Consider the following 20655-nt stretch of genomic DNA (forward strand, 5'->3'; position numbering starts at 1 on the left):
ACTCTTTATTATTAAGGAAGGTAATACTGATAGCATGGAAGGTGCCCACAACTGATATCCTCTGTTCCAGACAGTTCTGCTCATTATCAATATGCGCATCCTGCACTTTACAATGTGCCAAGAAAAAACGAAAATTTGCAACGTGTAGACATTTATGTAAATTAAGGAGGTTTGTGTCTATTTCCGGCATTCAGTTTCTGCTGTACTTCACTCCTTTATTTCTTAAGAAATTTTAACTAGGCTTCACTCACTTTCAGGGGTACATTTCCAGTTTTAAAGACTAGAAGCATGCCTTTATGATTCTCAGGTGCTGAAACCTTTGCCTGGGCCTGAAATGACTCCATGCATTCTCTCCTACTGTTAAGTCAGGAATTGTCTCCTAGAATACCTCTTTGAGCTGACTGCTCTTCCTTCCTAAAAACCCCTCCTCAAAACTCACCTTTTCCAATAAGTTTTTTGGTGCAAGCCCCTATAATACTTGGACTTGAATGTGTGACAGATAATTTCACAAACAGAATTGTAGATTTATGACTGTAAATAGGTATATTAGTTACCTATTATGAAGTTGTACATATGCTGATATAGAAGTCCTCATGAGGAAATGTAAAAACTGCCCCTGGTTAAAAGCTTTTACAGCCTAACATTTTCATCACCATAGAACTATGGTTATTACTTGGGATGAATTGTAATACACACTAGAAAAAAATAGGTGTTGAATGGGGTAATAAAAGCTATTTAAACCAGGGATGGAGTCACTATTTCATGCAGCTTTTTGGGTTGTCTTTGTTTTTATTATGTATTTCATCTTTTTATATTTTTATTTTATGTTGTGAACCACCCTGAGATCTATGGTAATAGGGCAGTACACAAATTTAATAAACAAATTAAATATACAGTATACAAATTTAATAAACAGCAACAACAATAAATAATCCTTTGGATGGAATGTGAATACTGAGCAATGAGGGGTTCCGTCCTCTCCTACTCTCATAAATATCAGCTTCAAAGGAGGATTTTCCTCATGACTGCAGCAAGGGACAAAAAAATTAAATTTACTTTACTCATGTGCTCCAATCTCCATAATTATCAAACTCCCTCCCTGCATATACTATTTGCTTTTTAAACAAAAATAAAGAAAGAAACCACCACTACACATTTGAAGTAAACGTAATGTGAAGATCAGGGCTGGCCCATGCCTGAGGCAAGGTGAGGTGACCGTGTCAGGGGGATGAATCCATGGGCCGCAGGTCCGGCCTCCAAGGAATGTGGCACCAGCTGCTGCCGCAGTGGCAACAACAGCGGCAGCATTCTCCTTAGAAGCCAGATCTGACCCCCACAAGGCCGGTGCTGCCACAGCAGCCTCTTAGCAAATAGGAGGCGCTACTGGTCTCTTGTTCCCACCCTTGTTCCTGGTGTAGATCTTCGTTCCTTCCCGTTCCTGATATTGCTCTTCACTCACCCTTTCTTCCCTGCTAAGGGGAGGAAATGTCATTTTGTGGTTCGCCTCAGGTGCCAAAACGTCTTGGGCCAGCCCTGGTGAACTTTATATGTAGGAAAGAGCATGAGGTAATAACCCCTCAGGACATGGTAAGAAATAATTATTGGTGGGTGTAGAAACTGACTCTCATTTGCCTTAAATCCAACTGGTGAATCTTCAGAGCAAAATACTAGCGAAGGTTTGGGGGACTTATAGCTTTCCGAGGCTTGTTAGGTATTAAAAATAAGCCATGTATAAGTGGGGTGTGTATTGAAGACATTTATCTCCTGCAGCTAATCTTCGCCCTACTTCTGAAGGAGGGGAATGAAGGGAGAGCACACCATGCCCCAGTATGATGCTGACTAAAGTTAATTATCATTTAACGAGATGTTTAATGGGACTTATTAGGGGTGGGGATTGGCATTCTGTGTATGCATGTTATTTTTCTTTGCATCTGAGAAGCCTGACCTTGCACTCGGGTGCGGATCGTCTGCAAAAGCTAAGGTTGCACTTTTGTGGCGTGTGTCTGTGTTAATGACTTCCTACGCTGACAAATGACATTTACACTGCCCTAGACTGGGGTGGGCGGTTGTGTGTAGAGAAGGGATGTCTCAGTGCCATGGTGATGTCACAGGCACAATGCTGATTGCTACTTACAGATTCCAGCTGGGCTTCAAATTACTCTGAGGTAATGCAACCTAAGCAAATCCTATTTTCCTCTTCAAAGCAGCTTCCCAAAAGGGTTGGGGGTTGGGTGGGGGAAATAAGGCCTCTGCACCAGGGACTCCTAGGTAAAAATCCTGTCATGGTCAGAGAAGTTAATGGACTGGCAACTGCTTTTCATTTTTCTTCATTGCTGCTCCTTAACTCGCTGCAATAGAAGTAGATAATCACAACTGTTACGCTTGCATATTTCATTATCTGGTTCTGGCATTACAAGGGTTGGGAGATAAAAAAAAACTTCATATTTATTGCTAAGTCCTGCTTGGAAAGGACTTTAATTACTACTGATGTGCTACTAACAGCATTAATGATTCCTATAAACTCCAGGTGGCTTGTTCTGCCAGGGGAAACTGAAAATAGCTACTCTGTGTTTACATGACTAATAAATGCAGCATGGAGACATTCCTGTACTGTTCTTGCCACTGGTGGAGTTGGGATATCTCCATAATGCACATGCAAAGGGAGGTAAATAGTAATTATGGCAAAAAAACTTTTTAAGATAGGCCTATATTAAGTGGCTATGTTAACATATTCACAGCAATCGTATTTCCTGAGGACATTCCTCTGAATGTTTCAATTTCCTGCCTGTTTTGTAGCCTTTTATAGTGCTGTAGGAAGTGTGTGTGTGTGTGTGTGTGTGTGTGTGTGTTACAAAATGAAACAAAAAGTTCTGCCAGTGTTACGGAAGTAGCAAAGGCAGCTGTTTTTTATTGTTAACAAACACCATAGTTCTTTTCTGTTTTACCTTAATTACATCAATGCTGTTAGCACTGTAGTCTGTGACAATTAATTGCCATCTTTTGTAACTTTAGAGCAGCTTTGCTCTTTTGGCGGCTTTTGGGAACATGAAAGGCGACAAAGGTTGATGCCTCTGAAAAGCACTTACCTGTGTAGGTATTCCATGAAATGGAAACAATGTTGAAGGGCAGAAGGGCACACTATTTGCTTGTTAAACTACGGCAGTTAATTTTACTATAGGCACAGGAGCATGATCAGGACTGTGGTGTATGAGAAGTGAGAATTAATCCTCCTTTGCCCACCCCAGTCCCACTGAAAAATCGCCCATCAAAGCTTTCCTCCCATGATAAATATAAACTCCCTTCCACCATGAAACGTTCAATAGCACCTGGATGTAGGGGCTTATAGCTGGTAGGTCTGAGATGTGAGGGAAAGTGTTAGGCCCCCCCCCCCTTCATGCTCTCAGCTCTTGCTTCTATTTGCAGTTTTCCTTTTAAAGCCACCTATTCAGTACCACCTGTCATTTGACCCTGGAGCTATTCAGATGTAAACCAAACCATGTTTTGGGGTTTTTTTTGGCATTCCAAGCAAGCATGAACTTCAAGCTTTTGTGTTTGCTCATTTTGAGATCGAATGCTTCTGATCATGGTTAGCAGAAGCCATGGTTCTGCTCAAACCAGGATTGCATACTGCAGTCTGATCCTGGTTTTCAATCCTGATTTAAGTGCAAACCATCAACAGCTTCATGTGCTTGGTCAGGTGTGGAATCCCATCTTCAGCATTGGGCACTGGGCATATTGCCAGGCACTGCCCACACTTTGAAGCCTGTCTGTAGTAAAGAAGTCTATGTGCAAGATTTCAATCTCAGTGAGTGATGAAAGGGAAGGTACAAATCTGGCCCTAAATGTGCTTCTAAATGGGAGTGTACTACGTGTACTATTCAGCCCATTTGCAGAAGGAAAACAGAACGTTCTATTTGTCTCATTGCCTCTTCTTAAGCTGTTCAAAACATGAAATGCAGCAACACATTCTGATAGCAATTTTACAATAATGAATTAATGTGGATGAAAAGCTCACACATTGAAAGATGGAGTAACACATCACATGCCACTCTGTTTAGCAGAATGCCAAAAAGCAACAGCCTAACAACAACACCCAACCCTCATCCATCTGGTTATCCATACATGCAGGAAGCAAAACAACAAATTTCTCCACCCAGTCAGTCTCAATATGTCACAGCACAGTTTAAGAACTCAAAGACTTGCAGGTGTTAGAAGAATTTCTTTTTAAAAACAAAACAAAACACTACTTCAACATTTCGCCATGGGATCCTTTGGGAGGGATGGTGGGATATAAATTTAATAAATAAATTGCTGCAATCAGTTCTCTTTAAATATTTGCTTAATTGCATGCATTGCTCATGAATACCATCTGCCATATTAATATATATATAATGAACTGCTGCTGTTTACTAAATTTGGGTTGCCCATGGAGAAAAGCCTGTAAGTGACTTAGTTTAAAACCAATAAACAGCATACAATATAACAAGTATTGTACCAAATCTAAAACATGTCTAAACCACACAAGTCAACAATTAACAACAGAATCTATCTTGCAAGCATAGACGCATGCGTAAATAAAAATCCTCCTCAGATAAAACAATCCCAGTGAACAATATTAAAATAATGGTTGATAAAAGATTCTAAGATGGTTTAAATTACAGTGGTCAGCAAACCTTTTCAGCAGGGGGCCGATCCACTGACCCTCAGACCTTGTGGGGGACTGGACTATATTTTTTTGTGGCGGGGGGGGGGAATGAACGAATTCCTATGCCCCACAAATAACCCAGAGATGCATTTTAAATAAAAGGACACATTCTACTCATGTAAAAACATACTGAATCCAGAATCATCCGTGGGCCGTATTTAGAAGGTGATTGGGCTGGATCTGGCCCCCGGGCCTTAGTTTGACTACCCATGGTTTAAAATGCGGACAGTTACTAAAAGGCCTGGAATAAAAGGTGGCACAAAAAAGTGTGTATAGTGGACACCAAGCAGGCCTCCTTGGGGAGAGCGTTCCTCAGGTGGGCGGGCATTGCTGAAAAGCTCCCCTCTCTTATTGCCTAGTAGGCTTCTATGGAAAGAAGTGACTTCAGGTTGTGGGATCTCAAGCAGGCAGTATGTGCAGAGGAGATAAATCAATCCAAACTGCGCCTGCAGATGAGTTTCAATGTGGTTTGCTGTACCTGCTGATTGGCTATAGAGAGCAAGCCCCTTTTAACCTTGGGAGGCGGGCAGGGCTGCCCACTTTGTCAAAATGGACCTGCTGGGATGGAGGAATTAAGGATCCAGCCTATTGGATTCAGTTCCTCAGTCTGATTATAGCCTGTTGGCAATAGTAAACCCAAATTATTTAATAGTGAAGATGTAAGCATGGTTCTAAAAATAGCACTGCAATTTAATTCAGTTTGAACTGCCCAAGAAGCAGGAAAGTTTAAAATAATCCCATGCTGTTAACATAAGGCTGTGAAGTAGGTACAGTGGTACCTCGGGTTACAAACTTAATTCGTTCCGGAGGTCCGTTCTTAACCTGAAACTGTTCTTAACTAGAGGTGTGCTTTTGCTAATGGGACCTCTGGCTGCCACCGCACCGCTACTGTGAGATTTCCGTTCTCATCCTGAGGTAAAATTCTCAACCCGAGGTACTACTCCCGGGTTAGCAGAGTTTGTAACCCGAGGTACCACTGTATGGGATCTTTGCTCAGCACATTTGTGTATTTTCACTTGAACAGGCTCTGTGGTCATTCCTGATCTGGTGATCAATACCATGCCAGAAGTGGACAGGCAAAACATAAAAAGTACTGGGGAAAAATAATACAGTATTTCTTACAAATGGTAATCCCCTCATTTGCAGTGTGCCTATGCAAATGAAGACATATGCACAACTACAAAGAGTGTGTGTGTGTGTGAGAGAGAGAGAGAGAGAGAGAGATCTAGTTCTTGAAAAGAAACAAAAATGGATAAGAGAAATGTCAGTTATTCTTAGCTCTCCTCTGGTTTATCTACCTTTTTTCATAGCATTTTTTAAATGTTAGTGACTTCTGTCTGATCAAAGCTGGAGGAGATGAAACCTACTCTACCAACAGGGCAGCATGGCCACAGTAAATGCAGTGCAACACACGTTTATCTCATCTACACGCTGTTAGAATTTGAAGCAGAGAATCTTCAGCCCAGAAATGTCAGGAAGTGCTACTTTCACATACTCCACCTGTTGTAAAGAGAGCATTTCCCTCTTCACTCAAATAAAGCTTACATGGCACGTACACACACACAAGATAGGAGAGGCCATGAGATTGCACAGGCTAGCCCCACCTGCACTGCTGGTGTTTGTCATGGCCATGCCTTCCATACATTCAGATGACATGGAAAAGGGCTCTCTAGACAGGGAGAGACTCTGGACCAATCAGGATCCCTGCCCTCCAGTGGAGGAGCTCTACCTGTGTACATCAGTTTTGTGGAGAGCCCTTTCTCAAGCTGCTCACCATGGGCATAGCCAGGAGGCGGGCAGCTGCCCCTCTAAATCAATTTTTAAAAATCCATAAAAATACTTAACTAACCAAGGTTAGGGATGCAGGTGGCGCTGTGGGTTAAACCACAGAGCCTAGGACTTGCCAATCAGATGGTCGGTGGTTTGAATCCCCGCAACGGGGTGAGCTCCCGTTGCTCGGTCCCTGCTCCTGCCAACCTAGCAGTTTGAAAGCACGTCAAAGTGCAAGTAGATAAATAGGTACCACTCCGGCGGGAAGGTAAATGACGTTTCCATGCACTGCTCTGGTTCGCCAGAAGCGGCTTAGTCATGCTGGCCACATGAACCGGAAGCTGTACACCGGCTTCCTCGGCCAATAACTCGAGATGAGCACCGCAACCCCAGAATCGGTCACAACTGTACCTAATGGTCAGGGGTCCCTTTATCTTTACCTAACCAGGGTTATGCCCCCCTACCCTAACAAAAGTCTGCTGTGCCTTACAAAAATCCTGGCTTTGCCCATGCTGCCCACCTGTGCATTTCAGTGTCTGGAGGGTGAGCCAGCCCATGCAGCCCCATACCCTCCCTTAAACCTGCTGTTCCCTACAGAAAAGAGGGTGAATGCATGAGAAGAATTCTAACATGGTTATAGAGACTCTTGCCCTGACTCTTATCCTGCCACATGCAGACTGGCCAGGTAGACATCCAAACAAGTAGCTTCCTCCCCAAAAATCCTGGGAACTGTAGTTTGTTAAGGGTGTTGTATCTCTGTGAGTGGTAAACTAATGTTTCCATGATTCTTGGGTGCGGGGAGCCCCTGTGCTTTAAGTGTGGGATGTGACCCAAGTTCAGAAACCAAATCTAGACAAATTGAGAACTCTTGGTAATTCATGAAGTGCAAAGTGGCATCAAAACCCCGTGGTCTGAATATAGCCTTTTCTCCCAACCTTGTAGAACAACCTCTGCAAACACGGAAACTGCATGTGTACCTGCACTCAGGTTACACAAAGGAACAGTAGTTATAAGAGATGTATACATATTATAGTTTGAAAAAAGGCTTCTTTGTTTTGAAAAGATGATTTGGCAAACTCAATGGGAAGTAAAAACAAACAGCTGATATCTTTTGTCCTTAAAATGAATTACTTGGAAAGGGAAATCCCATCCCACCCACCTGACTTGCTCACTCTGTGGAATACACAAAGTATTCCCTAACAAAAACAACAAAGGGATGGTAGAAACTGCAAAAAAAAGAAAGTAAAGTGTAAGAGCAGCCCAAGGGTGGAGCTAACAAGAACTGAAACACAAACTGAGAAGTCAGTCATAAGATATGTCAATTGAAATATGAACAAATACTATATGGGTGTGAGAAACTGTTGTGGAGTTCTCTCTCTGTGAGGACTGTAACAAAAATAGTCATGTTGCCAGCTGAAAAACATTCAGAACTTGACTTCAGTTCCGTAATTTACCTAATCCAACTAGGAAAATATTATGTCTTGCGGGGAATCCAGAAGTGGACTAAATTTCACATTTGATCAGAAATAATATAGTAGTAGTAATAATATATTTAACATGTTACCAGTAACATCTGTGCTAGTTTAACTACTGGTTCAGATTACATTCCTTTCGGGTGTATGCTATTTTCGAAAGGGCAAAAGTGTGTCACCACCCGCACTCTACGTATTCCTCTTGTGTGTTTCAACAGGAATGCTTAGTTTTGATAAAGGCATGTGCCTTTCATTTCCCATCATGGCTTGATGAGCTTTAGTTTCCAGAAGCTCGGGAATTACATATGACCTTAAATGTACACACTGTGGTTTTGGTGGGAGAAGAGCCGGAAATAGGATTCCAGTCCAGCTGAGCAATGTGTGTAAAAACTGAGGAGAAAATGATGAGCATGAGCCCATACCTGCATGGGAGGGGCTATAGTTCAGTGACACAACACACGCTTTGCTTGCAAAACGTCTCAGGTTCAGTCACCAGTATCACTAGTTAAAAGATGAGGGAAAGACTCTTGGCTGACACCCTGGAGTGCTGCTGCAAGACCGTGTTGTTAATACGGAACTAGATGAACCAGAGGTCTGCCTTGGAAAAAGGCAACTACCCATATACAGTGGTACCTTGGTTGTCAAACGCCTTGGTACTTGCCCGCTTTGGCTCCTGAAGACCACAAACCCAGAAGTGAGTGGTCCAGTTTGCGAACATTATTTGGAAGCCAAATGTCAGACAGTGTTTCTGCAGCTTCTGATTGGCTGCAGGAGCTTCCTGCAGCCAATTGGAAGCCGTGCCTTGGTTTCCAAACATTTTGGAAGTCAAACGGACTTCCGGAATGGATTCTGTTCAACTTCCAAGGTACCACTGTGCAGACAAATTTTACAAACATTTATCACATGGCAGTTTTATACTTTAGGGGCTGGCCATTGGTCTCTGGCACTTGGTGAGCATTGCTACACCTCTCTTCCCTCAGATCGCCAAGTCATGGGTAAAACATGGCTCAGAGCATGAACATTTGGTACAGGCAACCCGCTATTAAACACATCAGGAGGAACAAGATACGAAGAGGGTCCCAGACAGGAATCACTACTGTGACTCTATTGGAAAAGTCACAGAACGCTCCACAGTACCCTGGAACATTCCACAGAAATCCACTACTGCATATGTATTTTCACTTGCTGTTTTTTTTGTTTTGTTTTTAAATGCTCTGTTATGGTCACTAGTTTCTTTCTGAGGAAGTTGAACCTCAAAAAGGAAGTGCTGGTTTTCATGGTTTCAGTCTGAAGAGAGCATAGGAATTCCCTCATAGTGAATGCCAAAAGCATAGTGCAAGCAACAAATGCTTTAGGAGCTCTGGGGAAAGGTGTAAGATCCATGTCTGCTGTGCTAATGTAAAAATAGCAATTGTCAACTCAGTAGCAATAACTAGACCACTACATTGATTTATTTTTAAAATACATATACATTGCAATACCAAACATTTTAGAATAACTAGGCAGGCTGTTGCTCACATTTAAGTTGGGTATATGATAGAGGAGGCTAATTTTCTGGGAATATGATCATCCAGAAATGTTTCCCACAGCTTATTATAGAACTGAGGACTAAGTGTCTTCAGTAGCATTTCACTGAAAATGGTTATCAGTGCTTTGTGCTGTTGGCATAAACATCATTATTTTTCTAAAGGGTTGTGCTCTGTTTTGAGATATTAATTTAATTAACATTGGCTCTGCTCATACGTATGCTTCCCAGCTAATTAAACCATAGCTTAGAATTGGGGAATTAGTTTCACTCACCTACTCCCTTCCTCAATGGTGTGTCAATCCCAGTTATCCTAAGTTGCATTTCCCCAGTATGCCCAAAATGGACAACTGTGATTTAATGTCAATTTACTAGCCAGGATCTTAAACTATGTACCAAGCCAGAATCTCAATCTGGGAAGCATTCCATTCACTGATTGTATGCATCTCTATAGCTACCTTTTAAATCCACTGTGACTTTTAGTATTAAGACTAGCTATGAACTTAACTGAGCTCCTAAGTTTTTGCCCATATTCCAATCTGTGAGGTGGTAAAATGGGTTCCTCTTCCCCTCTTCCACATCCTGTCAAGTAGGCAGTCGGTGCAGTGTCCCAGTTCGTGAACCCTTGTCTCCTAATTTTTATTTCTTGGAGAAGAAAGAATCACAAACATGAAGGCGCCTTTCGCGAAGTCAGGACCTTGCTCTATTTTAACCAGCATTGTCTGGTTTGATGTGCTGTCCAACATCTCTAGCAGAAGCCTTTCTGTATCCACCCCAGCTACCTAAAAGCCCTTTAACTTTAGCTGCAGAAAAAAGAACCTTGGAGTCTCCTGCATGCAACATATTTGCCTGTTACATTTTTTAAAATATCTGACCATTCCTCCAAGGAACTCAAAGTGGCATGCATGGATTTCTTCTTTTTATCCTCAGAGCAACCCTGGTAGGTAGGTTACACTGAGAGACAGAGTCTGGCCCACTGAGACTTCATAACTGAGCGGGGATTTGAAGCCTGGTCTCCTAGGTCCTTGACTGACACACTTAAAAATTTTTTTTAATTGATTTATGATCAACATTTGTACAAACATAACCATGCAAACAATAACAGAATCATACACGGATCATATTAAGTTTTAAAAAAAATCACAGAGATGCTGCTGTTACATATAGCAAAGATTTTAAGATGAGACTATAGAGCCCAGACACAACAAGGAGTGAGTCACAGGAAGAGTACTTATCTGATTCTCCCTGTTATGACACTCTAACTACTACACCACACCAGCTCTGAGCTATCACCCCAACCCACATAAAGAACCCCCGTTACCTTAGGTATATGACAGAGGAGAGAGGCATGCACATACTCCTATGCCATCCAAAATTATTGGCAGGAGGGTGTCTGAACTCAGGTACTGGCTATTATCTGACCCATCTAGGGAGGAAATGTGCATGTTGAGAGAAGAAAGGGTGTGTGCGCGCACAATTAGAGCGCTGGTTCTTATTTGTTTCAGCAATTTCCACTGCAGGAGATGCAAACGAATTGGTGTAGTAACAGCAGCCAGCAAAGCTTGCAAGTCTGACACACAGTCAGGACTCATGTTGTTCTCCCAGCGGTATGCCTGCTTCCACTGAGGCCCAGACTCACTCATGGAATCTTTCTGAGCTACTGTCATCTTGTATACATGTTCTAATATACCCAGAATATGCTTGGCAGTTTAGCAAAGCAAGTAAGAAGTTGTCGTTCTAAATGCAACCTGCAGATTTGCTGCAGTACTGGCCCTGGAACTCTGTCAGTACTCAAGGAAGGAGGAATGTGTGACAGACAATTTTGCTTCCACTTTAGTAGGATTTCTGAACTTCACACTATTGCAGCCAGAGCTGGTGCATAGTCTCATTGTGAATAATATTAATATATTTGCCATCCTGCTTCAGATATGAAAATGTATTTGGTTATGTTTATGTGTGTGTTTATGATTGACTGCTACTCCAGGAGGAATTAAAGCATAAACAAGTATGGAACCTATACATGTCCTTCGGAGTTTAGGGTAGTCAGGTAACTGCTTAACTTCAAATGAGTTGGGAAAGAGGGGTGGATCAGAATGTTGACTACTTAGTTTTATGAGAAAAGGATTCATTTTCCCCCCCAGGTGATTTGAGATGGAGCTTTGAGCAATATTTAATTTCTCCATAGGAAAGGACTATGGTTGCTGGTGATGATCTTGGTCTTATTTTGGCACCAAAATAAATGGCGCTTGGCATCTGTCTCCTTCCTCTCCCCTGCAACACAGCTGAGCACATGAACATATTTAAGCCTTGACAGTGGGCAGCCAAACTGGAAAAGCGAGAAGGCAAATATCTCTGTTCTCATCTGGTTAATATACACAGAGTGTTTCATGTGGGCAGTATTTGCTGAATTCTTTCTAGCCAACTGTAATTTACGCTGCTCAGCATAACATTAATTGTAAAGCCCTTCCTACTTGCAGATATTGTCACCATATTGGAAGGCCACTTAGCATCATTGAGTCATAACAAGATGTAATTATTAAAGCCATTCCATTCAAAGTAAATAATATGGACAGTACTACTTATATCTTGCCCATCACTTCTACGGTAGGTTAGTCCGTACAGGAGAGTAAAAAGAAATTGTTTATAGATCAATTTAAAAAACAAACAAACCCCACAGCAGCCTTCAAATAACCCTACCTGGGATTTCTGTATCGAGCCACTATTTCAAACTCTTCGGCTGGAGGAAATCGTTCATGCTGTCAAAAAGAAACAAATTATTATGCTTACAATGCATGTTTACACTCTAGTAAGCCATTTTGTCTATGGGAGGGGGGCACTTTCCATATTCTGATATTTGCAGATACGTTACACAGTAATCAAAAGCAAAACAAATCTGCCTGAGTACATATATTGTATACATATCACAGGGACCCAGGGCTAACTGGGGATCAATATAGTGATTCTAGTTGCAGAGTATGTCATGGGCACCTGTGGTACACAGGATTCCCAGGGTGTGAGATAAAGGGCCATAAACCCTGCCCTTTTTGTAGGGTTATAGACCAGGAACCTGTGGTCCTCCAGATGTTGTGGAACTCCAAATCCCACCAGCCTCAGCAAGCATGCTAGGGATGATGGGATTTGTAGTTTGGTAATATTGGGAGGGTTATACATATCCTATCCTGCCATTTCTGATATTGATATTGTGTCATGGCTTCGGCTGTTATGCTTAAACCAGGAGTGGGCAACTTATGGTCCTCCATAGGCTGTTGGACTCCCATCATCCCTAGTGCCATGTTGTCTGGGATTGACTGGTTTTGGAGTACAGCCACATCTGCTGAACCACAGGTTCCCAGTCTCTAAGCTGCATCCTTCTTTAACAATGTTGACCCATGTGAAATTTACATAGAAGTGATCAATGGTTTTTTTGATCTTGAGTTATGAGGAACAGGGCATTACAGAGCTATGCAAGAATTATGACAAAATATGGATCATTGAATAAAAACAATCTACATTTTAATTCACAATTTCTCTCTCCCTTCTAAAACCATGCTGATGCCATCAAATTCTCATCAATTTTAAGTCCAAAAATACAGTTATCTCTTAGGCATTTCTTTAATTATTTGTGCTAGCAGCTTCAAAACTGGAAGAAGAATTTGGTTGAAAAGATAGCAGGACATCTATCTATCTATCTATCAGTCTGATTTGGGGTTAAGACAGCTTCCTATGTTAGAGACAGTCGACCATGAAATTAATTCTCTTATTGGAATTATCACAGAGTAGCCATTGTATCTTAAGGGCATGCTTCTAAGCCTATCATTTTTTTGAGGATTGTGTCCAGTACCACTCAATACAGTGGAAATTGTTGGGAATAGTACATGTCTGCTAGATAATTTCTAGATATTATCTAGATTAAAAAGCATGTATCAGATTGCTGGTTCAGTAACAGAGTCCATCTACCCTACCCATTCCATTTTTTTACAATGTCCTAACGCATTCGGTGATGGCTATACCAAGTTTTCTTGCCATCCTGCAGTAATTATGCTGTTGCAGCATTAGGCTGAGGGAATAAACCCTAAAAAGCCTTCAAGATAGGACAGGATTTGGTGTAGAAACATTTGGCACAGAAACATTTTCAATGCTATTTCTTCCAGAAGTTTCTTGCAAACTTTGAATGATGCTTTCCTAATTCTGAGGGTGTTATTATCATTTTTTATTGTTATTATTCATTAAAAAGAAAGAAATCAAAACTAGAATTTGAAAAGGGTTGAAATCCACCATAGTGAATTGGAATTCTAAAATTCTGTCTTAAATTTATTCATTTCAGCTATACTTTCAGCTGATATGGGCTGACTGTGCAATATACATGTCTACTTAGAAGTAAGCCTCATTGAGTTGCTCCCAGATAAATGGTTGTATGATTGCAGCCTACATTTTTAAAAATGTTTGCTCCCTGTTGTATATCCTAGCAAAGGGGAACCTCCAGCCCACAGGCATAACTTGACCTGCCTGACCTTCCCATTTGGTTTGCGAGGCCATTTCAGGAAAACCAGGCCAACCTGCCGTATACCCAATCCCATATGATGTCAGATAATGGGGAGGTAAAGATGTGGTTGGGCCAAAAGTGGGTTTGGCAGGCAGATCATCAGTACCAGCAAAGCCCTGCATCGTGGCAAGAGGCCTTGTGTCATGAACTGGCAGGACAATGTGGAGGAGGAAGAGGATCCCGGCGAGGGGTGTAGCCAGGACTGGGACACACCAGAGCAAGCAGGGGATGGCGAAGGAAATACTCACAGGGTGACGGAGGATGGCGAGGGGTTGGGGGTCATTGCACAGGAACCAGAGCAGCAGGACTCATCACAAGAACATGTGTTCACTCTCCATGAACACAGACTCTGAGGTGTAGGAAGCAGCAGGGAGTCTGGGGCAGGCAAGAGCCCACAGCTCAGCTCAATAGCTGGCCAGGGAAGGCTTGCTAGCTCTGGAAGGAGGTCTGTGATGCCTCAGCTGGAATAGGCTAGGAACAGGTGGGGGTCACATGCCTCAGCAAGCCCAGATGATGTAATCAGCATGCAAAGTACAAAAGGGGGAAGCAGAGCTGAAGTGTTGCACCTGCCCATGTTGTTGGTTGTTAGCTTGGATACTCCAGGATCTCTATGGGACTTTGGACACATGGATTGATCCCGGATTTGGGACTTGATATACTGACTTGCTGCCAGGTAGGCCAAGGATTCAGGATACCTTGGTGGTCGCCAGTGCTTGCAAAGTGTTATGCTTTTGCTGGCACAATTTGATTTCGACATAGGAAAATTGGTAGCATGGTGTCAATGTGACACCAGGTGGCTGACAGGGAGGCAGCCCTGCCTACTGGTCAAACTTGGTTTATGGGTGACTGGGAGGGGGGCTCCCACCCCACAATATCCTGACATCATACTTAATGTTACATGGCAGCATCTTCCACTGAACTAATGCTGGGTGAAGCTTCCTTTTCTATAGTGGATGATATATACTTTACACACAAGTTAAGCTTTAGCAATACCGATGAACTGTCACATCAGGCTGACTTATTTTGCCCAGCATAGCAATGATTGTGCGTGGTCTTTTTGTATAGAAACATCGCCGTGTTATTTAGTCATGAGGAAACCTGTTTAGCTAAAGCACTACAATTATGCAGCATAAGTCTCTAGACGCTGCTCCAGGGGTAGCCAATGAGGTCCCTTGCAGTTGTGGACTGCAACTCCCATCAGCCCCAGCAGCATTGCCACTGATCAGAGATAATGGAAGCTGCCATCCAAAACATCTGGAGGGCACTGTGCCAGCTATCCCTCAGCTACTGCAGCATAAGAGGGCATTCTGAAATAATAAAGAGTTTAGTTACCATTAACTGCTGGCCGTTTTTCTGGGCGAAAGAATGAAACTCTCCTACTCCCCAGCCAATTTCTCCTACATAGCAACACCTGTGGTACCATGGAGGAGGATTTCTTGGTGCAGGTCTCCACAGGTAAGCAGCTTCACTAGTGCCCTCTACTGGCGCAGTTGCTCCTCCTATATAAAGCGTAGTTTCCGGAAGCCTTGATCTGTGATTACGCAAACCATCTGGGCCTTGAGAATAGAAAGTATTTTAAAATACGGTTATACGAAGGCAAAGATGGGGTACATAATCTTAGATTTGCTACTCCCATCCTGACTCTAAACGCATTTCAGTATTTAAAAACGGTTGCGAATTGTTTTCTTTTTTGACTGCTAACTCAAATCCTTTTGATTCTGCATTTCTTCCAGTGCAGACCTTCTACCTCTTTGAATGTGCTTGTGCCACCCTCTATATAGACCTTGGAAAGCTGTGAGCAATAGCAGCATGATAGGGTGGCGAAGGGAAGGATGCCAGCAATGCCATATAGAAGCAAATGCTGGACAACTTTCCAGATTCTATGTGCTTGCCCCCAAAGGTGCATAGCGTCCCTATATCATGAAGGTATGCTTCATGCATAGGGTCGTGTGCCTACAATGCCTTAATACACGGAGACTGGGAATAGACCATTGGCTGTGCTATTGGTTCCTCCACCTCCTCATTTTCATTTCTGCATGGGATAAACGTTTGCATGGATGGTCCTATTGTACTAAACTCAACTCAATGCATGGTGCCTATAACCCTTTATGTTAAAGCAATCCTTGTGCTGCCCTGTTTGAAAGGAAAAAAATGAAGTATGACATAATTACAAAAACATCCAGTGAGTTATGAAGTAAATTCTGTTACTCATTTCTTTGGCACTTCAGTGTCCTGAATGTTTAGCTAGAGCAGAGGAGTGATTAAATTGTGTTCAACTCTTTCAAAATAAAGCTTGAACTCCTCTCCAATCAGGCTGAAATTGTGTGTTTGAGATTGATTTGACAAATATTTATAGTAGTACCATGCCACTGCCTATAGTAAGCAAAAGTATCCTGCCTTTATTGTGTTAAGGATTATGATGATGACAGGCTACTGTTACTTTCTAAGATTATGTTCAGAAGAATGGGAAGGTTTTCTTTGGGGAATGGGATCTTTCATACTATGTATGATTGCAAAATGCATTAAATGGGAATCCCTTTGTTGAATGTTAAGAAGTGCACCCGTGTAGGATTTGAGGCTCTTTATTCCAGCCATATGTATGCTCTCTGTGAATTAATAGTATATTAGCAATACCTATAGGCACTGAGTTCCTAAGGCACTGAGAGATACATAGATTCAAAACCAACTAAAATGATAAAATAAGAACTAAAGTATGTGTGCTCTTTCCTTCTTTTTCTCTCTCCCCTGCTCTGTTTAAGTGTAGTCTCTCTCATGGTAAACTTAACCCAAATCTGTAACCTGGTTTCTTTGTCTTACCCTATTTAAGGTTACAGTCCTATGCACATAGCTGTCAACTTTTCCCTTTTCTTGTGAGGAATTCTATTCGGAATAAGGGAATTTCCCTTAAAAAAAGGGGAAAGTTGGCAGCTATGCTTATGCACACTCACCTGTGAGGAAGTGGCATGGGATTTACTTCCAAGTAAACATGCAGAGGACTGTTATGCTTTAAATGTTTCTCTTGCATCTTCTTATAATTTGTTGGCTACCATCTAGGGCTCCACACTTTGTGTGGATGAATTCTACCCAGCTACATCTGGGTACAACTCCTTCTGATATCTGCTAAACACATAGATGTCAGGGGAGCATGGTGAGGTGTTCTCATGACTCTTTCCAAAACTGTGGGGTAATAAAAATGAGAACCAAAAGCACAGAGCTCCTTTACCCTGTCATTGTAGACTACACACCCACGTTCACACCACACTAACAGAGGGGTCTTAGAGGCCCTGATGTGGTAGGGGGAAGGCTTGGCTTGAGGAACCAGTGACCTTCTGGATTTTGTTGGACTCAAGCTCCCCCCAGTCTCTGCCAGCATGGCCACTTGTCAGAGAATATGCGAGTTGTAGTCCAGAAACATCTGAAGGATCACAAGTATCCCATCAATATTCTAAACTGTGAGGGCCACCAGAGTTGTCTAGCAAAGTGTGAGGCAAACTTGTCCCCTTAAAAAGAAGGAAGGAGGGTCTGCAGCAAAATGTAGAAGCAAAGAGGAGTTCCCTGAGAATGCATACGATTTAGAGAACAGAAAGCTAAAAGGGGAAATTGATACTTTCCCTTATAGAAAAAAGAGGCTACAGCTTCAATCAGTTCTCAGCCCCTTGGAGATGCAACACAATCTTATGCTTTCCAGCACTGGATTCAGTCCCAGCAACCCTAAATCTTACCCAGCATACTTTACACGAAGTTAAGTTAACTCACTTCAAAATATAAGAGAAAATAAAGAAGATGAAGAACAGGTGGTGAGATGAAAAGGAAGCAGTAGAGAGAACCAGCAGGTCGTCCCTTAAAATCACGAAGATTTTTTTTTGTTTAAGATTCATTTGAAAATGGAAACAAATATAACTATCTGAAAGAAGGAATATCCCTTGCACTGAAGTGAATGGGAAACCCCTGATAGAGAAAGAAGAAATGTTTTTTGAAATAAATGCATAGCTCCTTAAAAAATAAATGCATAATGTAATATTTTAAAGGTACCTCTAATCATGTAGAGAGCATCCTCTCCTTTCTTCCTTCAGGAGGATCTCATTCCAGAATTTTGTTTCCTTTTCGGCAGAAGTGGATGGAATTTGCAAAAATAGTAACCCCTCCTGAAAAATTAAAGCCTGCCAAATTTTAGACTAATATGTTCAGAGAGATTTCTGCACTACTAAAGTTGATTTTAGGGAGGAAGGAAGTTAAAAGGAATCACTTTGTTTATTGTGGTTTTGTGGTCAATTGTTTTAGTATGAACATGGCATATCTTGTAAAGGTTCCCCTGGGAAAGTAACCTGCAAAATTTCAGGAAGATGAGAGCAGGGGCTTAGGAGTTATGATGAATGAAAAAAGTAGCTTTGGGCCTGAGTTCTGTTCAACTGGCACCAAAAGTTATAGAAACTAAGTGCAAAACTGATTTGACAGGCATGGATGGTGTGTGAGCATGTGACACATGGGGAGTAGTATTTGAATGTCCAACATTTCCCAAACATGTACCCACTAGAAGTAGCAAAAATCGCAGGACAGGCAAGAACAAGGACATATATTACTTCAACATCACTCCCCAAACCACTATGATTGGTAAAATAATTCCCTCTGATTAGAAGCTAGACCTGTGAGTCACAAAAGAGCTAACCTTCCCACCTTCCCTTCCTAATATTTCCTTCGATAGAAAAGTTTCAATTTTTTGCAAACTCACTGACTTTATATGCTTTCTTAGCATCCCCATCTCAAATTGCCCCAAATATCTTCAGAGCTTCCAGCTTCAAGGGTGTTTTGGAGAGATCCTGCTTTGGCTTGGACAAGGCCAAATCTATCTGAAGTGACCCCCTCTGGTTCACGATGCACATCCCTACCCACAAGCACTCTTGCTGCCGCATTCTATACCCACTGAAGTTTCCAAATAGACTTTAAAGACAGCCCCGTATAGAGCATGCTATACGAATCTAGCCTGGATTGAAAAGGAGCATGTGGTTCTGAGGCAGCTTCTGCTTCCTCTAGATAGGACTGCAGCTGGTGAGGCAACCAATGAAGGAAAAGAAGCCCACTCCTGGCCACTAATGCCATTTTGCATTGGTAGCAGTAAATCCAGAAGAAAGCCCAAGCTATATGCCTCACTCTCTTCAGGATGGCAAACCTGCCTTGACTCATTTTGTCCATCTCTGTCCAGATCAGCAGATATCCCAACCAGCAGGACTTCTGTCTTATCAGGATTTAGCTCCAGGGTGTGTGTGTGCTTTGTTCTTATTCATCCCCAAACTGCCTCCAGGCAACTTCCATACTGCACTGGATTATACCAATAACATTTACATTCCAAACCCCCAGGTGACCTTCCTAGTGGTTTAATGTAGATGTTTGAATGTGGGGGGTAGGGGGCATGATGGGATGGGGACAAAATGGATCATTGTGGCTTCCCACCACCTTGTGGACTTATCCTCCCCCAGAAAGGACTATGACCATTGCAAAACCACGCCTCCAAGTCCTGTCCCAGTGAGATGACCCAGAAAGACACGCATGGTATTGAAAGCTGCTGAGAAGCCCAGGAGAACCAACAAGGCCACACTTTAGATTCCCCAGCATGTCATCAGTCAGATGGTTCCACTCAGATCAGAAGTCATATAAATGTGAACTTCTCTGCTACATGATCAGGTTCGTTCATTTTTGTCCTTCCATGCTCCTTTAGCAGAACAGAACAGCGAATCTCTATTTATAGAACATGATACAGAGCGACGATATGCAATGCTGCGTATGATGCAGCAGCTGAGTGTCACTTCTCACACTGCTCCATCGATATGATGAATGCTATTGCTTCAGCTTCATTTGGCAGCCAGCCATTTAAGCGGCTATGGAACGGCGGTGGTTACCTGTGAATATCATTCTATTCCCTGAACCTTCGGATGGGGTGCTGGAAGTCAAAGCGCGTTTTTTCTCCTTGCCCTTGGCAGGCTGGTCTATAGACTGCATTGTCACCAATCAGTTAATCCTTGGCAGGCTCGCACGAGTTCTGAGCACTGCGGCAGCTGTTGTTGCTGGCTGCCTCGCTAGACAGCGCAGACAGGAAAAATGGTAAGCCAGGCAGCTTTGGAGGACACAAGGGCTATTTGGTGACACTTGCGACATTGTGACATATTGTCCTTGTGACCTTGCAAGCCAAGAGGATCCCACTAGCTGCTGCCTGCTTTCTCCCACCAAGTAGCAAGAGGTCTCGACTCTACAGCACCTTCGAGCATTTCATTTAGAAATACATTGTGAGCCAGCTCTTACATGTCCTCTAAAGTTCTTAGGCCATTTGGTACATTTGTAAATATAAAGGGGGAGGTTTTACTTGGCTTGCCGATACTTGGCCTCCTTCAATGTTTGGCAGTAAAATAATGTATTTAAGGGGCACACACAAAACACTCTCTCTCTCTCTCTCTCTCTCTCTCTCTCTCTCAAAACCACAATGCGGTTTTGGCTCTGCTGCCACAAAGCAACAAGGAATATTTGCTTCTAATTACAGTACTGTATTGATCATCTGCTATTCTAAAGTGAAAGAGGTCTGCCTTCTCTTTTCCATTAGTGCAGTGCAGCATTCTCCAAGCAGATGCCCTCAGGATCAGACTGTAACTTC

The 20655-nt window shown here is 42.4% G+C and overlaps 1 protein-coding gene across 4 annotated transcripts in view; it reads right to left on the reverse strand.

Annotated features, from left to right (window-relative positions):
- SPMIP2 (sperm microtubule inner protein 2) overlaps nucleotides 1–20128 on the reverse strand; it is a 35987-nt gene extending 15859 nt beyond the window's left edge. For 3 of the 4 annotated variants that reach the window (XM_083457617.1, XM_083457618.1, XM_083457615.1), the window contains exons 1-3: nucleotides 19910–20128; nucleotides 15348–15571; nucleotides 12170–12228 (exon numbers count right to left, since the gene is read on the reverse strand). In XM_083457617.1, the coding sequence (XP_083313743.1) occupies nucleotides 12170–12228; nucleotides 15348–15571; nucleotides 19910–20009 (383 nt within the window). In that variant the 5' untranslated portion in view covers nucleotides 20010–20128. The remainder of the gene's footprint in view (nucleotides 1–12169; nucleotides 12229–15347; nucleotides 15572–19909) is intronic. The other variant, XM_083457616.1, reaches the window with a different exon arrangement.
- Nucleotides 20129–20655: the final 527 nt, after the last annotated feature.

The sequence above is a fragment of the Podarcis tiliguerta genome, assembly GCF_965153285.1.
Source record: "Podarcis tiliguerta genome assembly, chromosome: 9".
NCBI lineage: Eukaryota > Metazoa > Chordata > Lepidosauria > Squamata > Lacertidae > Podarcis > Podarcis tiliguerta.